This window comes from Rhamphochromis longiceps, linkage group LG1 (assembly GCF_057381845.1).
Source record: "Rhamphochromis longiceps isolate RC_006_pf linkage group LG1, R_longiceps_female_GT1.1, whole genome shotgun sequence".
Classification (NCBI taxonomy): domain Eukaryota; kingdom Metazoa; phylum Chordata; class Actinopteri; order Cichliformes; family Cichlidae; genus Rhamphochromis; species Rhamphochromis longiceps.
In genome coordinates this window covers 36,655,211-36,682,919 of record NC_140557.1, presented here as the reverse complement: position 1 = coordinate 36,682,919, position 27,709 = coordinate 36,655,211, and the positions used below count along the sequence as shown (strand labels likewise).

The following is a 27,709-nucleotide window of genomic DNA, read 5'->3' as shown; positions in this document are numbered from 1 at the left end:
TATATAAAAATTTAACAGTGCAAATGCAAATTCCTTGCTGACAGTTTAACCAAAAGGCATTTCCAGTGGAAATTGGCCGACATATCCTCAGCATAACCATGTATAATATCCACAAAACTCAAAAGAGGTTATACACACACAATACGGTAATATTATGTTGAACCACAGTACGTATCACTCCGCGAGGCTCCTGCCTACGATAGCCGTAATGCTCCGACAATCCATCAAGCGGTGCGGCTTCGTAGCTTAGCAAAGTCGTACTAAAACATTTGAAAGATTTTCAAGCGCCATGTACCACATAAAACCGTTTCAAGGTCAGTAAACACAACCAGAATTCATACATAAGGCACACGGGATTATAAGGGGCACTGTCGATTTTCAGAAAAATCAAAGCATTGATTTTAAGTGTGCCGTATTTTCCAAACAACACGGTAATAGCGACGGCCCGCTAGCATGCTCTGACTGAAGTTCGGTCCGAGTTCGGACATGAGAACCTGGAAGAGGTGTCTGAAAGGAGAATGCTAAAAAAGCTTCTTTCTATCATGGACAACCCCTGTCACCCCATGCATGCCCCCATGGTGGACCATCGGAGCAAACGCAGCAAAAGACTCATTGCCCCGAAATGCAGAACTGACCGCCACAATAAATCCTTTGTGCCGGTGGCTATAAGACTGTATAATTCTTCCTCACTCTGTAGGTGATTTTCCTGAGACTATTACCAATGTTACTCTGTTCCCTTTCAGACCGTGCAATATTACCCAACAGTACCTTATTGAATATTTGTTTCATCTCCCCATCATATGCTGCTACTCCCTTTATTCTATTGCACAATACTATGTCACTTTCTAGAATCGCCTGCACTGATAATCAAGTTATTTATTCTCCAGGATATAGTTATATATATTACTTTGTTAGTTATTTGATACTATGTCTTGCACTATCCTACTGTATATTACTGTATACTACTATTCTTATTGTATATCTTATTCATCTGTTCCTCTGTCTCTCCTGCTGCTTTGAGCATGTACATGACTAAAGAATTTCCCTCGGGATAAATAAAGTTATTCTTATTCTTATTTAACCATCATTCTTAGCTAAGGTGGAAGTTAACTGCTCTAATTTCTTATGTGAACATGTGCAGGCAAAGGGGAAAATGTAAGCACTGATATCATGATCAGTTTGAATTTAAATCTAGAATTTAGGAGGACAGACTGTTTGTGGTAGATCTGCATGTGATCCCCAGCAGGGCATTTTAAATAAGCTAAATGGATCACGATTTAATTACACCACAGTTACACTGTATATACAGTTATGTGAAAAAGAAAGATTTCATAGACTCTGTGAAGTCCTGTGAAAAACTGAGTACACCCTTAATGATTCCATACAAACTAAGAGGAAAAGCAGCACGCCAGAACAACTAGAAACATACTCAATAAGTACAGCGTGTTGGAAAAGGTTGCCGGGCAAAAGCCCATTTTCTCTGAAAAACAAAACAAAACTGGGTCATGGCAACACCTTGATTAAAGTCCAGACCTCAATCTGAGTGAAATGCTATGATGGGTCCTTTACAGAGCTGTGTATAAATGAATGCCTGCAAACCTCAATGAACTAAGACAATGTTTATTTGAAATTATTGCTATTAAAAGGTGGCTCTACATGTCATGTCTACATGGGGTGTAATTCTCAGGTTTTCCTGACCCAATTTAAAACCTGGCAAGAACTGGATAACATTTGTCCTGATATATAAAACCTTCAGACTGTATATACCACACACAGGCCACCTACCATTCCAAAAGGTTCAGCTGACAATGCATAACTTGTACTTTTATGCTACATAACATTTCAGGTTATTCATATTTTTAAATGACTGCATGACATCCCTCTCACACACACCAATTATGTTTCAGTCCACCTCATTGTTGCAACTTAGAGCCTTTATGAAGCGATCTGCTTGTTGCAATCACTTTGTTACTGATGCCTGGTCTCTCATGGACATACCTGGCTCTAGCTGCCTGTCGTGTTTACCATCCTGTCAAATATCGATCACCCTCATTGATAGTCATTTCCTTAACTTGACTGGAAGCCGAGAATCCCTCCTACTTTGTGTCAACGCTGTTTATTTCGCCTTCATTGTTTGAAGTTGCTGACTTTTATTGACTTTCTGTGGTCTCTGGTCACCACATCGTATCGCTGCTGCTTTGTTGCAGATTTTTTTTTCCAATCCAAAAAAGGATCAGAGACCTTGGTTCAGAGCATATTCTCTGCTTGGAGTGTGAGACATCTTCAACAGGTTTGTGTTTTTGAATGCTTACTCACCAAACAGTTGTTGTTAACTTTATTTCATAGTGTAATTGTACGAGGAAATATAGTAGAACTTGCAGGTTATTTAAACTTTATCATTTACAGAAGTTTGAATACCTGTCTTTAGACCAAAGTATATGTAAAAGTATTTATTTTCTAATCATCTAAGAAATGAATTCAGCACAAAACACTCAGCACTAACAGACTGGCTATTCAATCACATTCAACCACAATCAGAGCATGTGCTTTAGGTTTGGGCTAGATGAACATAGATACACATATGGCACAATAATCCAACATGTTACAGACGGTGAAGCTAAGATATCAAAGTTAGAAGCAAGCATAGAAGGGTGAGTGAGAAACTAAACCTTGAGCCTTTATGAAGCCCTTAATTGCATAATCCCTGCTATCACTGACACTACATCTGCCTCCCTCATAGAAAATATCAACAGGCTGACATGTCTGCCCAGTGGCTAGTTTGCTAGTAGCAAACTAGCCACTGGAGTCTGTTTGGCAGTTGCAAATCCCCTTATTTTCACACACACATATATACAGTAAAACGTAAACTATAAAAATACTAATTATACAAATAAACACACGCGCACACACACCCAACTGTACTCAAGCAACAAGGAAAAGCATTTGCTGTAGAGGTCTGGTGGAAAAGACTAATTTTATTTCCCCCTCTGGTCAATTTGGCAGGTTGTCTGTCCCCATTCCTGAGTTTCAGTACGAGTTCACAGAACACGCCGTCAACCTCCAGAAATAAACTGTTTGCTCATGCGTGGGTGCGATGAAATAGTTTGGCTCTCAAACCAGAGACAAGATTTTTCTCTCTCCCCTCTCCCTCTACAGACGTTCAAAAAGGCACAAAAGGCTGATGACAGAGCTTCTATGGGTGTGTATTAAAAAAGAAAATTCCACTTTTAAGTTTTATCTCTGTGGGAGACTGTATTTATAGATACTCATGTGGCAGAACAGGCCAGCTACATTAGGCTCAAATTAGATTGACATCCATGTTTTTTTTGTTTTTAAAATGTATGCTATAGCTCTTACAAACATTACTCATCATCTTCATCTTACTCAGGCATGTTTTTTTTAGATCTCGTCAACAAACCCTGAAAGTCTTCTTCAAAAAAACCACAAAACTCCAAAACATCTTGGGCTGCTAAACGGTGTTGATCAACATATCTGTTCATTTCAACTGAGGCTGGAAGCCATAAGGTCTGTTAATATAAAGTTAATATTCAAAGTTAATAACATAACTTTAAAAGCCTTTGGAAAGCCATATCAGACAGAAAGCAGTGAATGGCAGCTGTAAATGGCAGCAGTATTCCTGATTCTTCATCTTCTCCCTTCTCTGCCCCACCCATCCCATCCTCTTCCTCTCTTGGGGGCAGGGATAGCTCAGTAGGTAAAGTGGTCGCCCCATGATCGGAAGGTCGGCGGTTCGAATCCACTTAACGGCTACCCTGAGGTACCCCTGAGCAAGGTACCGTCCCTACACACTGCTCCCCGGGCACCTGCTTAGTGGGCTGCCCACTGCTTCACTGAGTGAATGGGTCAAATGCAGAGAAAAACAAGTAATTTCCCCATGGGGATCAATAAAGTATCCATTATTATTATTATTCTTCCACACCATGGTGTACTTAGGAGACCTTAGCTCTAGTGAGAGTGGAATCACTTTTCTCTTTCCACTGTCTACCCGCCACACACACACACACACACACACACGGAAAGCCCATGTTCAACTCACACTGAGCTACTGACTCAAGTGTGCTCCTACGTGCCCACATTCCTAGACAGTATCCCCAACACCAGAACCGTTTACCGCCTCAGTCAGGAATGCTGATTTCCAGTACAGGTTTTCATCAGACCTAGTTTAGGCAGAGAGTGCAACAGGAATTCACTGAGTAATACTAGCCATTAAAAAAAATAAGAAATAAAAACGCAAACCCCCCCCCCCCCGTCACTCACCTTCCAGACAGACTGACAGCGACTCTGCTTTCCCTCTCTCTACAATAACAGATACAAGGCTAATGCCAGAAGCCATATTTTGACCTACATTCAAACAGCTTTTTGAATTCAAATTCTTCACTGACGTTAAATCCCCTCATCCATTGTATAATTCTTACATTCTGCTGATCTAAGGCTCAAAGGTGTTAAGAAAAGTGCTTTTCCATTTGCTTCGCCTAATCGTTTCAAATTACCAAAAAGCCGCCAGAAACTCACGTCTCTTTCCATTTTGCACTTCTGCCATTCACAAACTAAACAGCAACTGAAAACTATCAAATGTAGGCATTTTTTCCATTTCGCTGGGAAGGTTCCTGTAATACTTTTACATCTTTTCTTTAATGGAAATTTAAATTCATATCCATACTACAACTCTGAGCATTTACATCCCTCCAAATCTAACACAGGTAAACACAATGGCATGACCATCTAACCAATGTTCTACTCAGTCAGAGAGAGTAGGGCTGGGACATGATCACCCATGTGACTTCTTAGAGTACTGTATATGCCGCTGTGGTTGGTTGGCTGTAGCAGGAACAGGTTTGAAAATCTCTGAGCTTTCACATACCTGATTTCAAGCTTGACTGGACTGATCAGCTCTCTATACCCATCTTAGATAATGCTACATTAAAATTCAGAAAATAACAGAACACAGAAATTATTAAACACCTTTCATTCTTCTCGCAGCTGGTTACAAAAACAGCACAAACTGTACATTTGGATCTCCAAATAGTGCATAGAAGCTCACGGTGAAATCATTTATTTTGATAGGACTTGACTGTGACTTGACTGTGTTTGGCTGAGATTTTTTGATTGACATTGCCTTCCACACATATGAATGAATTTTCGTCTCTCCTTCAAAGATAATATATGAAAACTGTTTATATAAAAAAAAAAAAAAAAAAAGGTGTCCATTGCTAACTCCCTTTACATTAATTTTAACATGTGCAACAGTTTTTCTCCAGTTCCTTAAAAACAGTTCAGCTTAATAATCACAGATCACAAAGAGTGAGAACCTCACAGGTGTTTTTAAAAAACAAACAAACAAACCCCCACAGGGTATTTTATCTTGCAAACTGTAAATAAAGTGGTTAACTTTCCATTACACTTAACAGCTACTTTACATGTGCCATCACTGTGGTTACTATAGTCTGTGCTGTACTGTTCTGCTCAACCTTCAAATCGCATTCATTTTGAGCAGTAAGAAAACAACCAGTGCAAAAGCATTAAAAAAAAAAAAAAAACCAAAACAAAGACGGACTCCAAAACAAAGGAACTGCATATAAATACAGTGTCACCAAGTGCTGGCTGCTGCAACTCATCTCAAGTACAGAGTTCTACTTCTGTCCACCTCTCCAACACAGCTGCTGCTTGTATGTTCTCAATCCCTGGCAGCCTCCTTCCAGCTCAAACAGCCGTGCAGGCCAGGTCAGCAATACACCACACCACACAAAAATGAAGCTAGTCATTCAGAACACCAGGCCCACTGTCCTGCCCTAACCCCACCTCTTACACGACCCCTACACATGTGTGCATATGTCATCCTTCAGATAGCGCTCTGCACACTATTCAAGTCCTCTCAACTTAATCCAATATTGTCCCTCTTGAGGTTGCCTCAAAAGAAGTTTTGTTCTCTTTAGGAGGGGAGGAAAAACAGGAAGTTACATTCTTTCCTAATCACAACAAAAATGCAGCTGGCTGCTTATTAGCAGACAGCTAATAAAAACAGTAAAACCAGTATTCCAAATTCCCCTATGATTTCTGCACCAAAAGCCATCAAAGTTGCAAGGTGAAGTGATAAGAATGATTTGAATTGGCACTTCACTTGTTGTCTTTAAGCTTGACTTGAAAACTCAGTGGATGCAGGACTCCTTTTACACATCTGTGCTGGACTGTTAAAGTAAAAAGAGGCTGAGAAACACAAAAACCCTATAAAGTAACCAAAACCAGAGCGTGATAAAATCATGTTAATCCAATAACAAAGAGGAATAAATCATAAATCACATGTGATGCAATTCTGCAGGTCTCAGCGATCCCACTGACTGGGGCCACATCTCAAGTCACTTCCAGGGTCCCGAAAAAAGCCTGCCTCTGAGCCGCTTGGAGAAGTAGGTCACTGAGGATTCCATTCAGTTGTACAGCGCTTTCCAAATAGTTGCGCTTTTCCACTCAGCCCAAGACCTCCAGCTGTATGTTAACTAGGGCTGCCACAAACGATTATTTTGATAGTCGACTAGTCACCGATTATTTTTGCGATTAGTCGACTAATCAGATCATCATCCATTGGACGTACAGCTTATTGCACCAGCAGCATCTGGTCTTATATAACTATCATTAGCTTACAGCTTGAAGTGTTTGTGCTAACTAAAAATAAAGACAAGATGGTAGTTTATTAATTTTTAATGAAATTTGCAGATTGTTTCGGTGAAGTTTAATAAACTCCTTGCTTTCTAAAATATAACAGGACACCAGAGTATATTCTCCAGCATCTCACACTTCTGATAATCAGCTGTCTGCTTGACAGTTTTAGCTGTGCAAAAACTATAACTTTAATCTCAGCCAAACCGATTTACTCAGGAACAAATAAAATACTAAAGAAAGCCAAACAATAACATTTTTAAGTTATCTAAGTGACTTATATATATGTTTAACCTGACTAGCGAAAGACGGCGGTGGGTTTGAGAACGATTTGCCGGGAGTCCGGTGTTCTCACGGCTCTAGTTAGCCTTGCCCCCGCCTAGCTAACGAGCTAGTGGGTAACAGACGTCTCCGAAAACGTCGGAGCGCTTTTGAAAATATGTGGTGTCTTGATAAACTGAGCAGATATTTGAGGTTTACACAGCTACATTCAAGCCTGAAAATATGTTAAACGTTTATTTTGTGACCCAGAAAGAATAATAAGAGTAAAGTTAAAACTAACTAGCTGCCGCCATTGTTGACAACTGCGCTGGGCTGCGCTATGAATTCTGGGACACAGCTTCTTCTTCTTCGGGGTTTAACGGCAGCTGGCATCCTTGTACATGCAGTGCTGCCATCTTCTGTTTCAGTCCGTTATTACACTCTTAAATCCTACTACCGGTACTCCTGCGTCCTTTGTGATCTTACAAAGCTTCAAACGATGCGTCGACTATTAAATTAGTCGTCGACGATTTTAATAGTCGACATAATCGTGACTAGTCGACTAATCGTGGCAGCCCTAATGTTAACCCTTTAAGTGCCTGCAGGTCTCATTTCTGTATCAGCATAAAATCCCACTGTCCTGATTCACAAGCAGTCGGTAATTAGTGTTTTGACTCAGAAGTTTTGACTCAGTTTAGGATTAGTGAATTTGCTTTTTATCCTGCCCACACTGTATGTATATAATAGCTTGTTTTAATTTCAAAAGTGTACTCTGTGTTTTAGTCAAATCCATGAAGGGGGAAAAAAAAGATCTCACAGAACTATGTGCTAAAACTCTTTTGGGGAAGCAGCTTTTAAGTCACCGAAAACAACTTTAAAACTGAGAAACTCAAAAACCAATAAACTGCCCATACAAACTCAGAAAAAAACAAAACAAACAAACAAAAAGAAAACAGCTAACTGATCTATCAGCCTTACCCTAGTACATAAGCACTCAAACAAGCTACCACAACATACCAGAGGGATCATGTAACCAGACAATCTTCCCAGTCTCCCTCTTTTCAGCTGCATGTGCTCTGACGCTAGGTCCACAGAGCTGAAATGGGCCACGGATTTCATGTTACCAAGCTGAATCAGCAGATTAGAAATGGCCACAAGATGATCGAGGTGTGACAAAACTGAGGGGCACGACGTCAAATTCCAGGATTTACAGAAGTTAGAAACTCATTTAATAACTTTAAAATTATTCCAGTTAAATAGAGGTGCAAACTGAACACGCAGAGCTGACGTATATCAAATTGATAACTTCTAACTATTCAGAATACTCTGATTCAGACCAAGGATTTTGTCAAGAAAGAAACTCCAAATTATCCAATTTTCCCAAGTCATTCCACAATAGTATGATATGTTTTCTTAATAAAAACATCATTACCTTTAATGTTGACCGGAAAAGGGGTGAAAAATGATCTGTTTTGATAGAAATCTAAATAAAATGCAGCTGTTCTGACATGTTCTATACTAATAACTACAAACTTACTCCAACTGATCAGTTTAAAAGCATTACGAAAATTCTAGGAGACTTTACTTGAGTTACTATTCAAATGTGTGTGCTTCTGTAAATGTAGCAAAACCACAGAGTTACTTCACTTTGTAAATTCCTGACCTGATGACACTGAGATAAACAGACTCAGTTTTGAATCACCAAACCTGAACAGTGCAATTGTCCCTGATCTGTCTAAGACATAGGTGTCAAACTCTGGCCTGCAGCCTAATTACATTTGGCCCGTGAAGCCATACCAAATTACTATTAGAGCTGGCCTACTGGTATTATACAGCTAATATATATATTGTTTAGTATTAAGCTTTGCTTGTTCCATATTCAGTTTTTCAGCAAAACGTGTTTGAGTCCATAAGAAAAGATTCATTCTTATATCTGGAGGAATAAATATATTTCAATAAATATTAACGTTAGCCCGCGACTTTGTTCCAGTTTTGAATTTTGGCCCACTGTGTATTTGAGTTTGACACCCCTGGTCTAAGATGTCAGTAAAATTGAGGAAATCCTTCTTACATTTATAGCAGGTGTGTGCCTCACTCTAAAGGAGACTTTGGTAACAATCAAACGAGTATTCTAAACATTTCTTTTAAAAAATTATTATTATTATTAGTATTAGTAGTAGTAGTAGTACAAATATTTGGGTACAGAGGCAGGTACCAACTCTCTTGAACTACTATAGATTATAATTAGGCAGAAGCTGAGCGAGAGGTTTGTGCGACTGGTAGACAATTACTCCACAGAAGATGCCATCTCTTCTGTGGTTCACACCACCCTCACCCACCTGGAGCAGAAGAATTCCTACGTCCGTTTGCTCTTCGTGGACTTCTCATCTGCTTTCAACACAATGATCCCACAGACACTTGTTGATAAATTACTGACTGTGGACTGAGCTCCTCTCTTTGTAACTGGTGTTCTGTGCTCCGGCACCAACGTGTGGCACGGAAATTGCACTGTGGCAGAGAGGAAAGCTCTACAGAGGGTGGTGAAGCCGCCCAACTGTCACAGACATATATAGCTCCAGATGCAGGAAGAGGGCAACCTGTATCATGAAGGACCCCACTCACCCAGCACACACACTCTTTGTCCCGATCCCCTCAGGCAGGAGGCTGAGGAGCATTAAATGCAAAACCACCAGACTGAGAAACAGCTTCATTCCAGAAGCTGTGAGACTTCTCAATGCATAAATGGTCAAGAACTGCTATTGTAGCACCTTAATCACTACTGACACTGTCACTTTATCAATGCTGGTCATCATGCACTTTGCTGCTAAAGTATTTATTTATACCTACACTCTATATCCATACTGGTACTCAGGTTGTTGCACTCTAGTTATCATATTATTTATCATATTGTTTTATTACTTGTTATTCTGTTTGTTAGGAAAAAAAACAACAATCCAAAAAACCCCAAATATTTATGTATTACTTTTTAAGAAAAAAAAAAACTCTGTTTCTTCATTATTTTGTTTCTTTTCGCTCCAGGACCGCGTGTACATAATTTTGTTCCACCTCATGTTAACATGTGATGCGAATGACAATAAAGCTCCTTGAATCCTTACTGCCCTGCCTAGTTACACAAATTAGGGCTGTGCGACAGGACCAAAATCTCATATCCCGATATAAGACAATTTATCATCCCGACAACGACATATATCACAAAAATTTTACATTTTCTGTAAATTCTGTGAATCTTGGGCAACTCGACTTGGGTTTAGTGTTTTGAGCTGGGCGTCATGAAACTGGAGTAGAATGTTTTGACCGATGCATGAAACTGCATTTTTAGACATAGGTTGTAACGGCCGCCATTTTCTTTGTGAGTATTTATTATACAACATGTTTCCCTCTCTCACACCGAGTATCTGTCGATACTGTTCACTAATCTGATATCAGTGCATACTGTGAGGAAGAAATTGGAGATGTTAACGCTGTTAACTAATGACACTTTGCTGCTAGCTTCCTCAATGTTACACTGGTTCTCCTGCAACCTGCTCCTATCACTGTCAAGTGCTGAAGTAAAGAAAAAACTGATCTGAAAAGACTGGTTCATAGATCCACACTCTGTCACCAATATGCGTTTTAGTTTTTTCAATCAGCGGTTCGGGGATTTGAACCTGCAACTGTTTATACACAGACTTATTAAAAATTTGGGATGTGACAATTCTCCAGATCAATGTTTTTTACTTCTACATCCATTTACCTCTGTTTTTGTATGGCTTTTATGTTTTGTTTTGTTGAGAAAAACAAAGAAATGAGAAATAAAATAAGTATCATCACTTGTTCTTAGCTGGGTCAGCTTCCATTAGATCTAGATGTTTTAACCAGGAATTAACAGCTCCACATGACCAACTAGGATAAGTCAGAGTCTCACAATACATAAAGACAGAGTCACAACACAATGCTGTGCACTTTTGTCACACCTCTAACAAATACCCGTATTTGGGGTAGCTCCTGTAGGGGTCTCCTGTCCATCGCTCACAGACATGGATGAAGATTACTTGAAAACTACACTGGCTGGTAAATATAACAGATCATAATGCTAAACTGGACTAATTTTAAGAAAATTAATCAAATGAAAAATTCTCCAGCCTCCTTTGTTAGGAATTCAACTGTCCTGTGAGAATAAATAAATAAAATCAACGTCTTGCTAGCTGTAAAATTAGGAGCCACACTGAACATAACTGACTTAAATATCACCACAAAGACCATAAGTCTATCTCGCATGATGGAGCACATTCTGAAAAGTAAAAAAATAAAAATAAAAGGAGGAACAGCTGATGAATTAGAAGACATCAGCCCTCCTCCATCGCCTCTGTCCTCATTTTGCTCTGATCTCTGACACTATAAACAAGCCTGACTTTGGGAGGGGTCGACCAAGAGAATTTCATAAACTGCACTTTGATGTCTCCAGTTTTACTCAATAATAACAAAGACCAGCTTGTATTAACCGAAGCCCCTGACTGTGGTACACCCTGATAGAAACTCTGTAATATCTGTGAGTATCACTTCAGGCAGGTTTGCTGTGATGGCCCAGTGTTACCGCATACAGCTGTTGCCATAGGTGCACGGAGACGCTTTCACTCTGCTGCTGCAGCAGCAGCAGCACCGCTTCATTCTATTTTTCATGAGCTCAGTCGGTTGCCAGGGTTTTAGTTTCCATGGCCACACTGCAGTCTGATGGAACAAAAACCAAACCAGAATGCACGCCCGCTCCCCAACACCTCAGTTGTCTTGGCCCAGTACCCGCCCAGGGACCATCATGGCAATAAAGGCTGGCACACTAACCGACTGCCATCACCAACCACCCGTGGTGCCAGCTGAGGTAACGTGTGCGAGTTCTCAACCTCCTCTCACTCTCATCTACTGACCAGCCACAGGGTGCAGCACAACACCATCAATGATTCAGCAATTTACCACTCCTGATGTATCTACAGGAACACCTCACACAGGAAGTTTATTCTAATGCCCTTGGGATGCCTGCACCATGATTGTCTAGTGTCTGTTACAAGATTGAGAACTACAATGGAACAATGGAAAAAACACATTTCGTTTTAAATAAGTGAAAAACCTGACCAGAAACAGCTAAACTGTCACAGTGACTGTGATAACTGCTGCATCAATGGATTCCAGCTCTGTAAGTGGAGAAGATGCATCACTCTTTCCTCTTCTGTAATAACTGCTGGCAACTCCCAGATTTCAGAAATATGCCTGAATAAATCGAAAAGCACAAAAATCTACTTTGGGTTAGGTTTTTTTTTTCCAATTTCGCAGTTCACTCCTTTATGATAAGAAGAGTGAAGTTGCTGAAGGAGAAGAGTGCAGTGTGAAGAACAAAAAAGTAATCGTAGTGTTTGTGAGTGCCTGTAAATGCATCTAACCAAGCATGTGGTAGTCCTACCTGGATTATTGGCCTCCCCCTCCAGGACCTGCAGCTCGGTGCACTCGGCAAGCGAGTGCTCCAGGCAGAGCTGCAAGAAGCGGGCCTGGGTTGGGCTCACCCTCTTCAGCAGGGACAGCAGGGCCACCGTCTGCTCGCACTCATTCCACCCCTTGAACCAGCTGGCCAACACACCCACTTGATCACGAAACATCATGGTCTGCAAGACGGGAGGGGGGGGTTGAAGGCTGGCGGATTGAAGCGTATCTGCTCTTAAGACTGAACGGTAGCTTTACAGCGGTTATTGGCGTCTCTGTTCAGCTGTGGCGCTGTGTTACCATTCTAAGCTTTTTTATTATTATTATTATTATTATTATTATTAGTCAGGTCAGCAGTCTCTGCCAGTATTCCTGGTGGAGCCTTCTCCTGTATGATAATCTCTGGGTTGTAAGGGTGAGAGAAGATGGGAGGGGGGTGTTAGTTGCTCTTCTTGCTGGGCATTAGGTGAAACGAACTCCTGCTGCTGCTTAGTCACTCTCAGAGCGATTGATATTTGATGAGTCAGCTTTCTTCCAGCACAGGCTGTGTCACATCAGCTTCAGCCTCACAGGCATTTTTCTTCAGGGAATCCCTCTCAGCCCTGCAAGAGGGTGTCAGATGTTAAGTGAGGGAGGGGAATAAAGGGAACATTTAACCCACGCTGCTCTCAGCTTCTACTTAAGTAGGTCTCTCCCTTCTTATCAGACCTCTACGGTGACTTTTACAGAACACTGAGCATCGTTAGAAACGCGACGGTGTCCCTGTTGCTTCAGACTTGCTGCTGCAGTGGGGTAGTTTGAAAGAGAGGGAGGAAAAAAAGAGAAAAAAAACCCCTCATACTTTATAGGTCTCCTCCTCGCCGTCGCTATGCGAACAGGCTTGTGGCATTCACCACCGGGACAAAAATAAATAATTTGCGTTTTTTTTTGGTATCCACCCATTCCTTAAAAATACAGCTGTCGGTACTAGTGGCGCTACATCCCGGAATTTTCCGAAAAGGACGCCGGGTTACCGACGGCGGCCACTGGCACGCCTGTGTGCTGCACAGACGATAGCACCGACTTCCCTCCGTTATTCTAATGACAGGTTACTTCGTATCGGAGACCGAGATCCGGCAGTGAAGGCTAGCTTTCAGCTGTAAAAACCCTGCAGAGCAGGCTACGAGCCGACTCCAGGTTCCCGAGCTTTTACCGCTGTCTAAAACTGTCACTTTGCCTCATCAGCACACAGGGAATGACTGTCGGCGTGTGTTAAAGTGTACGAGGAGTTTGTAAAATGTTGTGAAACGGAAAACTAGGGAACAGATCCGTACATTTATCCACGTTCCTATCTAGAACGTTTCCATAGAATAACCGCGTAGCAGCTGTAAATTTAACCCAAGTTACCGTTAGCAAATTTCCCAACAGTGTTAGCCCCGCGAATAAAATTTAATGGCTGGGAATTCCACATTCCCCGCGACATTACTTGAAAAGTCCTTAGTCAACCGCTAAAACTGTGTAATTTTCATTTAAAGACTGGGGTAGAGTTGATAAAACAACGGAGGGAAACAGCTTAGCTAAAAACTTCAATTTGAGTGTTAATCATTGTGGGGAAAGCGGTTATTACACACACCAAACTTTAAGGTTCCTACCTGCTGGCGCTGTTCGCATCGTTGGGTTTGTCTCAGAACGGGCAGCAGGCTCGGCTTTTTCGGGGAGCGGTGCCCCTTTACTCCCGGTCTGTGGGATTTGCCATCTTGACTAACTTTTCCTCTGTCTCTCCCCCAGCAGACGGGCTCCACTGCCCTAAAACTCCATGGTTAAGTGAGCAGTAAAGTTGTGACACCGACTTCCCTCAACACTTTTCAAAATAAAGCTAAGCAGTAGCGGTGAGCATTTTTTAGAAAACGTCACTGAACTACTACAGTAGTTTCAACTTAAGATCGTGTTTGTTTTTTTTAGTGCATACTATGATTAACTATGAATATAGGTTTCACGAGGAAAGTCAGAATTCAAAGAGAAAAAGTAAGAATTTTTGGATTCTGTTTTTTCTCAAGATTTTCTTTTATTATCTCTTAGCTTATATCTTTTATTATTGCTTATTTTAGAAATCTGACGTTTATCCCCTCAAAAACTGATTTGTTTGCCAAAATCCTGACTTTAATTTTCATAATTATCAGATGTTTTTTCCATGCCAGTCAACCTGTTTTGTATGAATGTACTGGGATTAAAAGTTAAAAACTAGTGCTTCTGAAATGTAATTAAGGACAAGTATGAAGACGCAATACTCAGCTAAAGTACTCTGTGAAAGATGCTCCTGAATAGTATTTGATCCGTTTTTGTACTTAGTTACTTAGCACATTCGTGGACGCTTGTGATAGGCATTCTGCTTTTATTTTGAAGATCAGTGCAGTCGATATCCGGCCTTGTTTCGGCCGCCTTGACTTAAGGGGGGCTCGCTCTGCCCGTTTCCACATGCTAATCATTAACAGCAGAGCATTACGTCAGGGGTTTGGCAGCGCGAGGAAGCACCAAAATAGAGAGAGAGATATAGTCTAGTGGGCGACCAGCGACGAAACTACAAGAAAATGTAAGAAAAGGAAATGTTTCCAAAGCCACAGTTAATGAGGTCCACATCCACACAGGAACGATGCTGAATGTTTTAGTTCGTAGGTCAGGGAGACGTGGAAACTATTTTTAGGTGACAGACTCGACTCTATTAAGTGTCGGAATGTAACACGGTTCATTTACTCAACTATCTATGACTGGCTATTTAATTTCATACTGCACTGTACGTGTATTCAACTGTACTTCAAAGGGAAATTCGCTTCAGTATTGGAGAGCTGCTTGTTTAGTTTTTATTATAATTCAAAAGAAGAAAAACGACCAATTTATAAAGTACAGCACACAAGGTGAAAATCTTTTTTGAACACAGTGAAAATACTTAATTACAAATAAAACTGAAAAGTAATTATGTATCATTTTGTCTGATGTTTTAAAAGTAAATGTGGGTGTGAATTTCTGTAGAAATTCAACCCTGTGATTGATAACACATTATAAATTGACATTACACAAATATTTATTTATTTCTAAAGAGGCCCACAGCCTCACTTGACTGGGAAACACTGTTCTGTCTGTTTCTTGTGTGAACATAAACTTGACTTCAGAAAATTAAAGTTAAACGTACAAGACTTAGACCACAATATCCAACATTAGGAGTACACAAGCTTGTGAGCCCCTGAGGCTTGGTTTGTGTCTCCTGCTGGTCCTTAACTAAGCATCTGTCACATGTACCACTACACCATGGAGCCAACGTAAGTACAATAAACTATTCCTGGAAGTAAATTCAACTTACTGCTTACTGTAAACAAAAGTAGATAGTAGATACCTGTGCATCAGCTCTGTCTCCTCCAGAGGCATTAAAAACATTGTTTACATTTTAAGGAAAGAACAGATGTTATCCAAATATATATATATATATATATATATATATATATATATCCAAATATATATATATATATATATATATATATATATATATATATCCAAATATATATATATATATATATATATATATATATATATATATATATATATATATATATATATAAAAGACAAGAAAGCTCCTGACCATGCATGGAGGGTTTCACCCCAAGTCCAGCACCCTGAGGCTGTACGCTAAGCGGAAGGAAGGGGGCCGGGGACTGGTGAGTGTCAGCACCACAGTCCAGGATGAGACAAGGAACATCCAAGAATACATTGGGAAGATGGCCCCAACTGACCGAGTGCTCAGTGAATACCTCAGGCAGCAGAAACCCAAGAAAGAGGAGGGAGACGAGGAACCATCATGGAAGGACAGGCCCCTGCACGGTATGTACCACCGGCAGATAGAGGAGGTGGCTGATATCCAGAAATCCTACCAGTATGTATGTATGTATGTATGTATGTATGTATGTATGTATGTACGTACGTACGTACATACATATATATATATACACACATATATATATATATATATATACACATATATATACACATATATATACATATATATATATATATATATATATATATAAAAGAATTTAAAAATTTTGAATTCCACTTTGCCTCAATACATTTTAAATGAGCTTTGACCCAGAGAAGACTGGATCATGTTCACATATGGTGTTTTCTTTGCCTGACAGAGTTTTAACCTGCCTTTGAACTTTCATTTCATTTCATTTCATTTCATTTTTATTTATTTCACACTTGGTACTACAATCAAACAAAACAACCACATCTTCTGTCAACAAAACACACAAACACACTGGAAGTGTTCCTGAGTGCATGCAATGATTTGTGACAGAAACCAGAAACCCCTCATGATGCGTGAAGTATGCTTCTGTGGGAAAGCTACATCATAACTTATGATGTAATCGGAAACTCATTTTAACACTACGCTGTAACCTCCTACATAACCCAATGTGCACCTCCCATAAACTGTACCTACACGTTGGGTCAATTCATCCCACAATGACTTGAATGGTGTGCAAGGTTAGGTAGTGTAGGGATAAAGGGAGTTTCCAGTTACAATGTCAGTTGTTTCAATTCAATTTAATTTAATTTATACAGCAAGCTGCTTTATGTTGTAAGATAAAGATGCTACAATAATACAGAAAACCCCCCAACAATCAGATGATCCCTGAGCACTTGGCGACAGTGAGAAGAAAAAAATCCTTTTTAACAGGAAGAAACTTCCGCAGAAGCATGCTCAGGGAGGGGCACCCATCTGTTAGACCAGTTGTGGGGGCATGGGGGGCGGGGGGAGACAGGACAAAAGACACTGTGGAAGAGAGCCAGAAATTAATAATTAAATATAGGGCAATGTATAAACACATGGTGAGTGAAAAGGTGTGACATTTGTAGATTTCCCACAGAAGTCTAAATCAAGCTTTAGTCAGGTTACGTGGAAGACTATGCTAAAAAGAGTTTTCGGTTATGACATAAGTTAAATTTAAACACAAGTTCTCTCTCTCAGGGGCAATACCAGTTTCCTCACACAGTCTAAAGGGAAGAGATTAAATGGATGTTATATTTCAAAGCTATTTTACTACTGTACTGGCTGCTGTATCACAGGAGTGATGTCATTTGTCTTTTCTACGGTAAACTTTGAGCGATCACGCTAGGTGGGAAGGCCAATAAATTATCGCCCTTTAGCGCCACCGCGTGGTTGACCTGTAGTATTACAGCTGACATTTTTTAAACTATAAAATCATAATTATCGTTTTGTCTGTACAATGTGGGCCGTACTGAGTGTAGTTATTAATACATATGCACTGTTGTTTCTTCACATTTTTATTAAAACACATATCACATTATCTCTCTATTTAAAAAAAAACTACACATTTATCCAGCTTATTACGTTGTTTTTTTATTCCTGTGTATTATAATACGTCATGTATGTCACATTGAATTCAGCTTTTTTAATATCATTTTTTTTCTCCTGAGGCTATCTAAAAAAAAAACAGCGAATCGCCTCCATGTGAGCCTCGCTGTGAGTTCCAGTCGGATGGTTTTGTGAGCGAACAGGAAGCAAAAATTCCCCTGCGTTTAAATACCTACAAATACCAAAGTGTTTAAAAAGAGGAGACACTGGCAGCACTGGAGTGATGTCGGTGTGATGATACGTGATTAAAGCTGCTGCTGCTGCTGCTGCTGATGGTCGGGTCGTCACGTATTGCACGTAGCGGATTGGAAATGAGGAAATAACCAGGAAGCTGACAGCAGATCACCTCCTCCTCACAGCTGCTGCTGCTGCTTTCATTCACACGTAGCTACAGAGAGAAGCTGCAGTTTGTCAAGCAGAGGTCCGTGGAAACAAGAAGGGTCGTCATGAAACTGGTGGTCATCGTCCCCCTCCTCCTTCTCCTCGAGGTGTCCGGATACGCAGAGTGCAGGTGTTTCTGTCAGGTGAGTGCTGGACGCGGTTCTGACTTACTTCCTACATTGGTGGGATTATTTGACCGGGTTACAGGTAACTTGTACTGATTCATTTTACATGAGTGTCGGTTTTTATGGCTACCCTAAAATTCCAGACTGTGAGTCAATGGCCTCAAAGTCATTTTGAATGGTAGGAGGAAACAAAAAAACAACAACAACAACCAAGTCAAGTTGGTTTGATAGTACCAAGTAACTGGAGTTCACTTCTTGTGTATTGATTTCATTTTAATGAGTTTTTTACATTTGCTTAGTGTTGTTGTTGTTGTTGTCGTCAGTGAAAATATCAGTAACAATACAGTTCTGTTAAAACAATTGTGGTTTGGCCTAGGCCCCTGCATTAAATGTGCATCGGCAGTAAGTAATTTCTTTATTTCTGTGTAATGTCACACTGATGTTGTTGCTTATAAATACCAAGTTTTGTAGTTGAGCACCCTGGAGGCGAGGAACCTGCCCATGTTTTGTAACAGTGAAGGTGCTATGGTCTAATTCCCCTCATATTTTGATTACTTAAGAATTTTTCTTGTGTACACATTACATTGATATTCAGATCTATACTTTATTGACCCCACAAGGAAAATGACTGTTGAATAAAAATAAATAAAAATAGTACAGTCTACTATTGAAACTCTTTACAGTGTTTTCCAATCTTACTTCGGCTTGCTCTCAGGAGCATACTACACTGTACACTGGATAACCAGCTGTTTGCCTGTTCCCTCTACATCAGGTGACAGGCGACCTGGATGACTGCACGTGTGATGTGGAGACCATCGACCGCTTCAACAACGACCAGCTGTTCCCAAAACTCCAGAGTCTTCTTGAGTCTGATTACTTTAGGTTCTACAAGGTACAACTCATGCACCACACATACGTATACGCACATCTGTGGGTGAGGAGGTCTGTTACTCTGAATGTGTGTTTGGCTTCCATCCTCTGCAGGTGAATCTGAATAAACCGTGTCCTTTCTGGACTGCCAGCAATGAGTGTGGTCTGAGGGACTGTGCTGTGCAGCCCTGCTCTCCTGTGAGTTTAACCCTCATATAGCAGCTGTAAACAGACTTTTACGCCCCCCCATTCAACCTGCTGTTAATGTCTGATCACTGTCTGTATAACTCATAACGATAGAGCCGCGCATTGGCATTGTTTCTTGTGAACCAACCTAATTGCTTTTGCATATCAAGATTAAATTGAGGGTGCAGCCGTTGTGTATTTAAATACCAAGTGTAAATGCAAAGACCTGTGGACTAGATTTAAATATCATTAAAAAAAAAACTACAAAGATTACCTATTAATTCCAGGTGAAAGAGGAGAAATGGTCACATCAGACTGACTGAAACTGTCTATTCACAGAACGAGGTGCCCGAGGGGCTCCGATCCGCTCCCCACAACAAGGTGAGTATCTCAGGATCAGTAAGTGGCACAAACTGGCTGCGACTCAGATGGTCTTTTTATTTGTGTCCCATTTATTTAATCAAATCTGACAACAGTTTACCTTCTCCATATGTAAAGTTTACTGAGGATTAATGTCACTTTGGAAATGAATCAAAACTGGAGTCATACAGTAAGTAAACACACCCTCGTGCAATTTATCACTTAAGAAATCAGAAATCAGAAAGGGTTTTATTGCCAAATGTTGAGCGGGTTTACAACATTAGGAAATTGCTGCGGTGCTTCAGTGCAAACATACTGTTATAATACTGTTATAAATTAAGCTTAAATAGACATGAAAATAAATGCCAGACGACTCAAATACAGTTATTAAGAGGTGATGCAGATTCTTCAGTATTAACAATGTGTGTCGAGTCAGTGCAGTCTCTTCCAGTTACAGGGGAAAAATAGTGTAGACAGCTTCTAATTGATGAGTGCATCTACTGTGATGGGTTAGAGAGGAGCTGCTGTAAAGCCTTGAACCTTTTTGCTGTCAGCATCTTGTTTTGTGTTTTGTAAAAAGACGCAGGAATCTGTATGGAATTATTTATATGTCAAAAATCACGTGTGAGAAAAAGCATAATCTGAGCAAATAACTCTATTTAATTGCCGAGTTTTCCTTTACATTTCAGAACATCCATCTTTTATATCCCATGAAGTCTATGGAAAAAAGCGTTGCTTCTTCATTCTTTAGAGAGGGCCTGAGAGATTTCTCTCAGATTGTGAAAGGGATCGCTTGAGTCACTTGTGCAAAAAGAAAACAAGCAAAAACAAAAGAAAATCCAAAATGGCAATCCCCTCACAGCTCTCCCCCAAACTCAGCATAAAGACACGCTTTCCCATAATTATCTATTTTTTTCTTTTTTTACTCATCCTGTTGAAGACCTGATGACCTTTAGCTGCGTTGAGCATCCGTCCATCTTTCCGTTCACCCATTAACAATTTTTACAAGAGTCACGACTGCTTCTACAGCACAATTTAATCAAACCTTTACACAGTCAACAAAAAACTGGTCTTCATTGAAACTATTGTCAAGGTTTCATTTATTTTCTTCAGAGTTTTGAGATTTAAAAAAAATTCACTGATGCAGAACGTAGTTGAACCATATTATTATTATTATTATTATTATTACCTTTAGCTTAGAGACAGATCCACACTGCTGCTCAGCTGCCAAAAACATTTTATACCATCCATTAAATCTACAAATCCTCACAGTGTGGCCATATTTCTGGATTTGTTGCTAATGTGACAGTTTTGTAAATGTAATGTACTGTACTGTAGCACATTTTGCTTTTTATAAAGACTAATTTTGTTGTTGTTGTGGGTTTTACAGGAGGATGTAATGTTTAAAATTAAAACAAACAAACAAAAAGGTCATGGGATTCTAAAAAGTTTTATTTGCTAGTGCACTAGAGCACCTTTTTGCCACAATAAAAAACGTTTCTATGTTTAATGCTCGACATGTGATTTATTACATTTTTTTATAATACATTTTTACATCATGGCATTAAAGTGAACAGGTTTATCTGCTGTATTGTGTTAGCAGTTAGCAGTTTTGTTACTTTCACTTTCAGCTTCCTGCTGTTAATGAGTCATCACAGCAAGTTTGATAGAATATAGCTTTGCTGCCCCTCAGATTTTCTCAGTAATTCATAGAATTGTAAATTTAAAGTTTGTGTGTGTGTGTGTGTGTGTGTGTGTGTGTGTGTGTGTGTGTGTGTGTGTGTTTCAGTATTCAGCAGAAGTGAACGAGCAGCAGGATGAGTGTGAGAAGGCGAAGCATCTGGGAGCTGTAGATGTCTCATTAAGGTCAGTCTCGTTCATTTTGCTCAGTTCTTTTCTTCTTCTAAAAGTGACTTTTTGACATTTTTTATTCAGACTGTTCTTTTGAGTAAATTGTGCACTGCATTGGATGAAACTGTCTGGAAGGCGGTTGGGTGGTGAGCATACAAGGCATAGTTCGGGTGAAAGCTGCTTCTTTAACCTGAAGAACCATACTCGTTATCTTTGCTATTGGGAACAAAATCATTAATATATAACTCAAATTATTTTCTGGTAACACGTTCAAGCGGGTTACCAAAGTAGGATTTAACTTTCTTTTCTGACCTATGAACCTCCACACTGAGGTTGAGCACAACTAAGCCAACTGAGTGCTCTCCTTTTTGTTCCCAGCGTTGAGACCAGAGAGGCTCTGCTCGACTGGAACAAATATGACGACGAAGCAGAACGCTTCTGCGTGGTTGACGGTACGTCTCAGTCCAGCTGAATGAAGGAAGAAGCAAATTTGATACATTTTGATTACCAAAAATAATTGCTAATTGACACTAGGCAGAAATATGATAGTCAAATGCTGTAGATTGTAAGGCAACATGTGTACGTCAACAACAAAGTTAAAGAATGAAAATGTTTTGGAAACATAACAGATTATTTAGCTTAGCATAACTGAAAGGGAACATAAAGAATAGATAGTATGTCTTGTTTTTGGTAAGGGGATATGATTACAAGAGACATTTTTAGGGAATGTAATGCTATGTTTAAGCAGTATTGGGACTGACTATAAAACATACTCCAAGGAGTAGTTTTAGGAAACATGATTCAAGCAATTACAACACAGAAGATGGTGCAACATGTAGAAAATGTAATGAAACATAGGGATCCATTTCTCCAAAACCTTTGTGAAATGCTAGTGGGTAACTCCTCTTTCCTGAATAAATCCCCTCCACCACCACCCTCTGCTACATTCTGTCACATGTGGCTGACAAAAAAAGATGTTTTCATTATAATGACTTGCAGCTGAATAAAGGCTCGCTCTTTTCCAGATGAAGAGTCACCAGACTCCCAGTATGTCGACTTGCTGCTGAATCCAGAACGCTTCACAGGCTACAAAGGACCAGAGGCCTGGCAGATCTGGAACAGCATCTATGAGGAGAACTGTTTCAAGTAAGCGTTCAGAGCCCACAAAATAAGTGACTGTAGTTTATACTTTAGCGTGATTCACAGTTCAAAAATAATCCCCAGTTATCTCACACTGGGACTTAGAGGTTGTTACCTCTTACTTCATCTCCTGTTTGAAATTGATTGCTTTAGCTCACTTTCAGCCAAGTTTTGAGGAGCAGGCGGATGGCTCTTCAATGCCCACAGCCATAGAGGTGTCCGCAGTGACCATGTTAGGGACATCTATATCCTCTGACATCAGAATAGTCTGAAGCCTGAGCTTTGGCTCACAGGGATGATTTGTATATAGAGTGACATCATGTTGCCATGTTTACTATCAACATCCACCACTGTGACCACCCTGTAATGAAAAGGAAACCTTTATGTGTCCTTCTCAGACCATATACTATCAAACGACCACTAAATCCCACCTCATTCCAGAGCAGCCCAGGAAGTGAAGGTAGGAATTCTTCAGTGTTATATCTCACCATTTTTCTAAAACAATTGCAGTTTTGTTTTGTTTTCTCCATTTCTGATGACACGTACTTTGTTTGCAGCGAGGACCTTCTACAGCTGGCTGGAAGGTAAGCTGATGCTACACCTTAAGATTCTCTTTTTGTCGAGTTTTCGATAAATTCTCTGCCTTTCTCTCTCAGGCCAGTGTGTGGAGAAAAGGGCTTTTTTCCGGCTTGTCTCAGGTCTGCACGCCAGCATTAACGTACACCTGAGTGCCAGATATCTGCTGGATGGTGAGGCAGAAAAAAAACAGCCCTTGTTCATTTTCTTTTTCCTTTTGTCTGAAGAGTCAAAATAACTGACACTCACTTTTATTGCCTTCTTTCCTTCAGACAGCTGGTTTCAGAAGAAGTGGGGTCACAATGTGTCGGAGTTCAGACAGCGTTTTGATTCGGAGCTGACGGTCGGCGAAGGGCCCAAGAGGCTCCGCAACCTTTACTTCCTTTACCTGATAGAGCTGCGAGCACTGGCTAAAGTTCTGCCGTTCTTCCAGCAGTCATCCTTCCAGCTGTACACGGGCAGACCCGAGGAGGACCAGAAACACAAGGAGCAGCTGCTGGACATCCTGCAGCTGGCCAGGTTGGTCTCAGACCACACCAATCATTGTTAGACTTTCCCTGAATAAAGGTATAATACAGCATGCCCTTTTTTTCTTGATACCTAGTATTCATGTTCTATAAATGAAAGATCAACCATATTGTGTTTTTTAACAGTTAATTTCACTCAAAGTGCACTAATTAGAAATGCCTGATTTGATATAGATTTACACTCAGGTTGTCAAGGTGCAGCTCGAAGATCTTGCCCTAGTTCTGCTGTGGATTTGACCCATGAAGCTGAGATCAGGGCAACTTGATGGTCAGATCAACTTCTGCAAGAGTCCTTGTACTTCTCGTGGCTGAAGTTTTCCTTGTGACTCTGGCCGTACGCTTGCCCTCGCTGTCATGCTCCAGAGTGAAATTGGCACGAGTCAAATAGCTTATTGACAACATCACTGTCAGTGTCAGTGATGTCTGTCAGTGCGCCCCAGGGCAGCTGTGGCTACAATGTAGCTTGCCATCACCAGTGTGTGAATGTGTGTGTGAATGGGTGGATGACTGAATGTAGTGTGAAGCGCTTTGGGGTCCTTAGGGACTAGAAAAGCGCTATACAAATGCAGGCCATTTACCATCACAAAATGGATATGAATGTAAACATGTGGATGTGGATGGGTGGTGTTAGAAAGAAGTGAGCTCTGTTAGCACTCTGCACTCTGGGAAATGTAGGCAACAGATTCTGACATATGACACCTGTGGTTTTACAGCAATGCTTTTTAAAGTCCAACAGTTTAATCACAGTCCCTGCCAAGGTTAATATAGTTAGCTAAAAATAAACTGAAAACTACAACTAGATGTGAGAAAGTGTTGTAGTTCACTAATAATAAAAATAATAATAAAATAAAAACTAGACTTTTGAAAAAATTCAAACTAACTGGAGTGATTTTGAGAACTAACTAAAATGAAATACAAATGTCATTATAACTTGCTTGATAAGTCATGGATAGGTGTGTTTATTATAAACTGTGAGTCAACTGCTTTCAAGAAGTTCAGCGTGTTTATATTATTACACCTGTACCAATATCCCCAAATCTTGCCTCTGGCATATGCCCTCCTTGCAGTTTTAGTCTTTTTAGTGATCACTGTAACTAATAAAAACTAAACAAGTTCAAACAATAAAAACTAAACCGAAAAAAGAAATTGTACTCTTGAAACTAACTGAAACTACACTAAATTAATAACAAAAAGTCCAAATGAAATAACAATAAAAGCTAAAAACAAATTAAATAATACAACACTGTACTAACTCTGGTCACTTCTTCGCACTTCACACTTCTTTCTTTATTAATCTCTGTCTTTCTTCCACAGCACGTCTTTTATCCTGTCTTCCTTTTTTTACCGCAACCGGTCACGGCAGATTATTATTATTATTATTAGTAGTAGTAGTAGTAGTAGTAGTAGTATTATTGTATGATCGACCTTACAATATAAAGCACCTTGCAGCGACTTTTGTTGTGATTTGGCGCTGTATAAATAAAATAAAAACGGACTTCCATGCAATGTTTTGATGACGTTCATCTCCTCTTTTCTAGATCTTTCCCTTTGCACTTTGATGAGGCTTCTCTGTTTGCTGGGGATGAAAAGGAAGCAGCCAAACTGAAGGTCAGCAAGTGTTTCAAACTCTGCTGAAGTTATTGTTAAGTTATTGATATTGTGGACGTAATGCACCAACTGATTACATATTCACAGGGATGTTAATTAATATTTTCAGAATGCTCCCCACCCATATTGTTGATTGTTTGAGCTCATAAAATTCAAAATGATTTATAATTAACCTTCTGGTTTAACTGCATAAAAGCATTCAGTTGTATTCTAGCCACGCCAGTTAGAACTCTACGTGAAATTGTGCTGTAAAAACATTGATGCATCAAAAAATGCTCTAGCTGCAGAGTGAATGCAGATACAGAGATACGGGGAAGCCGATGCTTTGAAACCTTTTATCGCATTAACAAAGCTGCTGGGAGTGATCTTGTGTACGCAGGGTTGCTGCAAACACACAGTAATACTGACTGGAGTTGCAGTTTTAATTTGTGTGGGTAACTTTCAAGATTTAAAATGACCTGAGTTTTCTGTGAATGTCAGGAGGATATCAGACTGGCCTTCCTCAACATCTCCAGGATCATGGACTGTGTTGGGTGCTTTAAGTGTCGCCTGTGGGGGAAACTGCAGGTACCTGTTATTTTCCTCTTAGTGCCTCTCGTTAGCTTGTAGCGCTTCTTTTGTAAAGATGAACTTGATTTTTTTGTTTGTTTTGATCGCTGCCTCTCTTGTGTCACAGACCCAGGGATTAGGCACAGCCTTGAAGATTTTGTTTTCAGAGCGACAGATTGAAGCTCTGCCCAAATCCAGTAACCAGCGACCCAGTTTCCAGCTCAGCCGGCAGGAGATCGTCTCCCTGTTCAATGCCTTCGGAAGGTCAGAGAGAGAGGCTGTGGACATCAAGTCATACATGTGCCATATTTAAAAAAATCTCCTTAGTTCCAGCTCACACCCACTCTGCTCCTTGGAGAGCTTTTGTTGCCTGCGCGTTAGTTTATTATTGTATCTGAAGCACTTTTAAAACCTGAAAATGATTTTTGGATATGATAAATGAGCATGCGCCATTTATTATTCAGAAGCCTTCTATGCATCTCCTTTGCGAATTCCTTCTTGAGCTGAGTGCTTGAGCTATCAGGAAATTTAGACTGATATTTGAGTTACTAAATGCTTACTTTGTGTGTAAATACAAAAGTAAGTTTAATCAATATCAAACTCCTAAGTCTGTCACTTTAGAACAAGTTTATCTCTATAATAGGAACTTACATAAGTGAGTACTGATCTTATTGGAAATTCACACTCATTTAAAACAAAAGTTAAAACAAATATGTTCAACATGAAATCAAAATAGTGCAAAACTTGCCTAAATTTTCTGTAAATTGAGGCTACAATATAATATTCGCAGAGAAACTGGGTTTAATATTAGTTAAAACATACTGGAGTATTTTTTTCATTATTTTGTACTTATTATTTTAACTGTGTCCTCCTGAATCCTGCGCAGGATTTCCACGAGCGTCAGGGAGCTGAAGAACTTCAGAGTGCTGTTAGCAGAGGAGCAGTGAGGACATCCAGAGGAGTCTGCCTTCACCTGTTGACTCCTCTCTGATGGGGCTTTATTTCAACATGTGCACTTTTGTGGTCCCAGGCTACTGACTGCCATCTTTCCTACTGTCTTAAACCTGCTGAAATGTCGACTGAAAGATCAGCTTTAATCAGCCAAGTGTTTATTTTTCCTTAAAATAATGCATTGCTTTCTTTTGAATTAAACTAAAGTCATATTTAAAAAAACAAAAAACAAAATGACACTTTGTGGCATGGTTTAATGTTCCTTCAAGTGGTATCATTTTTTTTGCTGATGGAGAAACGTGCTTGTCTATTTTCAAATGCGCTTTGATCAATGAAATCACTTCAGTTGCTGTTTGGGAGCTGACTGCTAAGAATTCTGTCTCACCTGTTCACACCTGTGTTGTTGGGATTATGCTTTGCTCCTGAGGATGGCGCTGTTTGTCAAGAAAATAGATGAGAAACGTCAAATCTAAATTGAATGCGGGCCACAAATATGCAGTATGTCGAAAGGAAAACTATACAGGAATGGACACCAACGTTTAAAATTCATTATCACACTGATTCTCGTAACAGCCATCCTCTGTTTTCAGAGTCGCAGGTTTTCAGGTGCGTGTCCAGAAGTTATAATGAAACCTGTTTCCACCTGGGAGGAAGGTTTTGTAAACCATTCAGCACAGATCCCCAAAATATTTATATACTGTTGGTAATATTCCGATTGTACATTGTATTTGTGTATAAGTTTGGAGATTTAAAATTTAAAATGTATATATAAAAGTCAT

At 39.9% G+C, this 27,709-nt stretch overlaps 2 protein-coding genes across 4 annotated transcripts in view; one reads left to right on the top strand and one right to left on the bottom strand.

Moving 5' to 3' along the window:
* The window catches only part of samd4a (sterile alpha motif domain containing 4A), a 76,494-nt gene extending 62,303 nt beyond the window's left edge, over positions 1 to 14,191 (bottom strand). For 2 of the 3 annotated variants that reach the window (XM_085408093.1, XM_085408095.1), the window contains exons 1-2: positions 14,034 to 14,191; positions 12,386 to 13,004 (exon numbers count right to left, since the gene is read on the bottom strand). In XM_085408093.1, coding sequence (XP_085264219.1) covers positions 12,386 to 12,581 — 196 coding nt within the window. In that variant the 5' untranslated portion in view covers positions 12,582 to 13,004; positions 14,034 to 14,191. The remainder of the gene's footprint in view (positions 1 to 12,385; positions 13,005 to 14,033) is intronic. The other variant, XM_085408094.1, reaches the window with a different exon arrangement.
* A 733-nt stretch (positions 14,192 to 14,924) lies between these two features.
* Positions 14,925 to 27,594, top strand: ero1a (endoplasmic reticulum oxidoreductase 1 alpha). Its single transcript, XM_085408092.1, has 16 exons — positions 14,925 to 14,971; positions 17,869 to 18,330; positions 19,085 to 19,204; positions 19,297 to 19,380; positions 19,708 to 19,749; positions 21,518 to 21,594; positions 21,958 to 22,031; positions 22,605 to 22,725; positions 23,118 to 23,179; positions 23,277 to 23,303; positions 23,376 to 23,468; positions 23,568 to 23,814; positions 25,361 to 25,430; positions 25,911 to 25,997; positions 26,107 to 26,243; positions 26,866 to 27,594. Exons 2-16 carry the CDS (start codon positions 18,253 to 18,255, stop codon positions 26,924 to 26,926), a joined length of 1,380 nt encoding a protein of 459 aa, XP_085264218.1. The 5' UTR covers positions 14,925 to 14,971; positions 17,869 to 18,252; the 3' UTR covers positions 26,927 to 27,594.
* Positions 27,595 to 27,709: the final 115 nt, after the last annotated feature.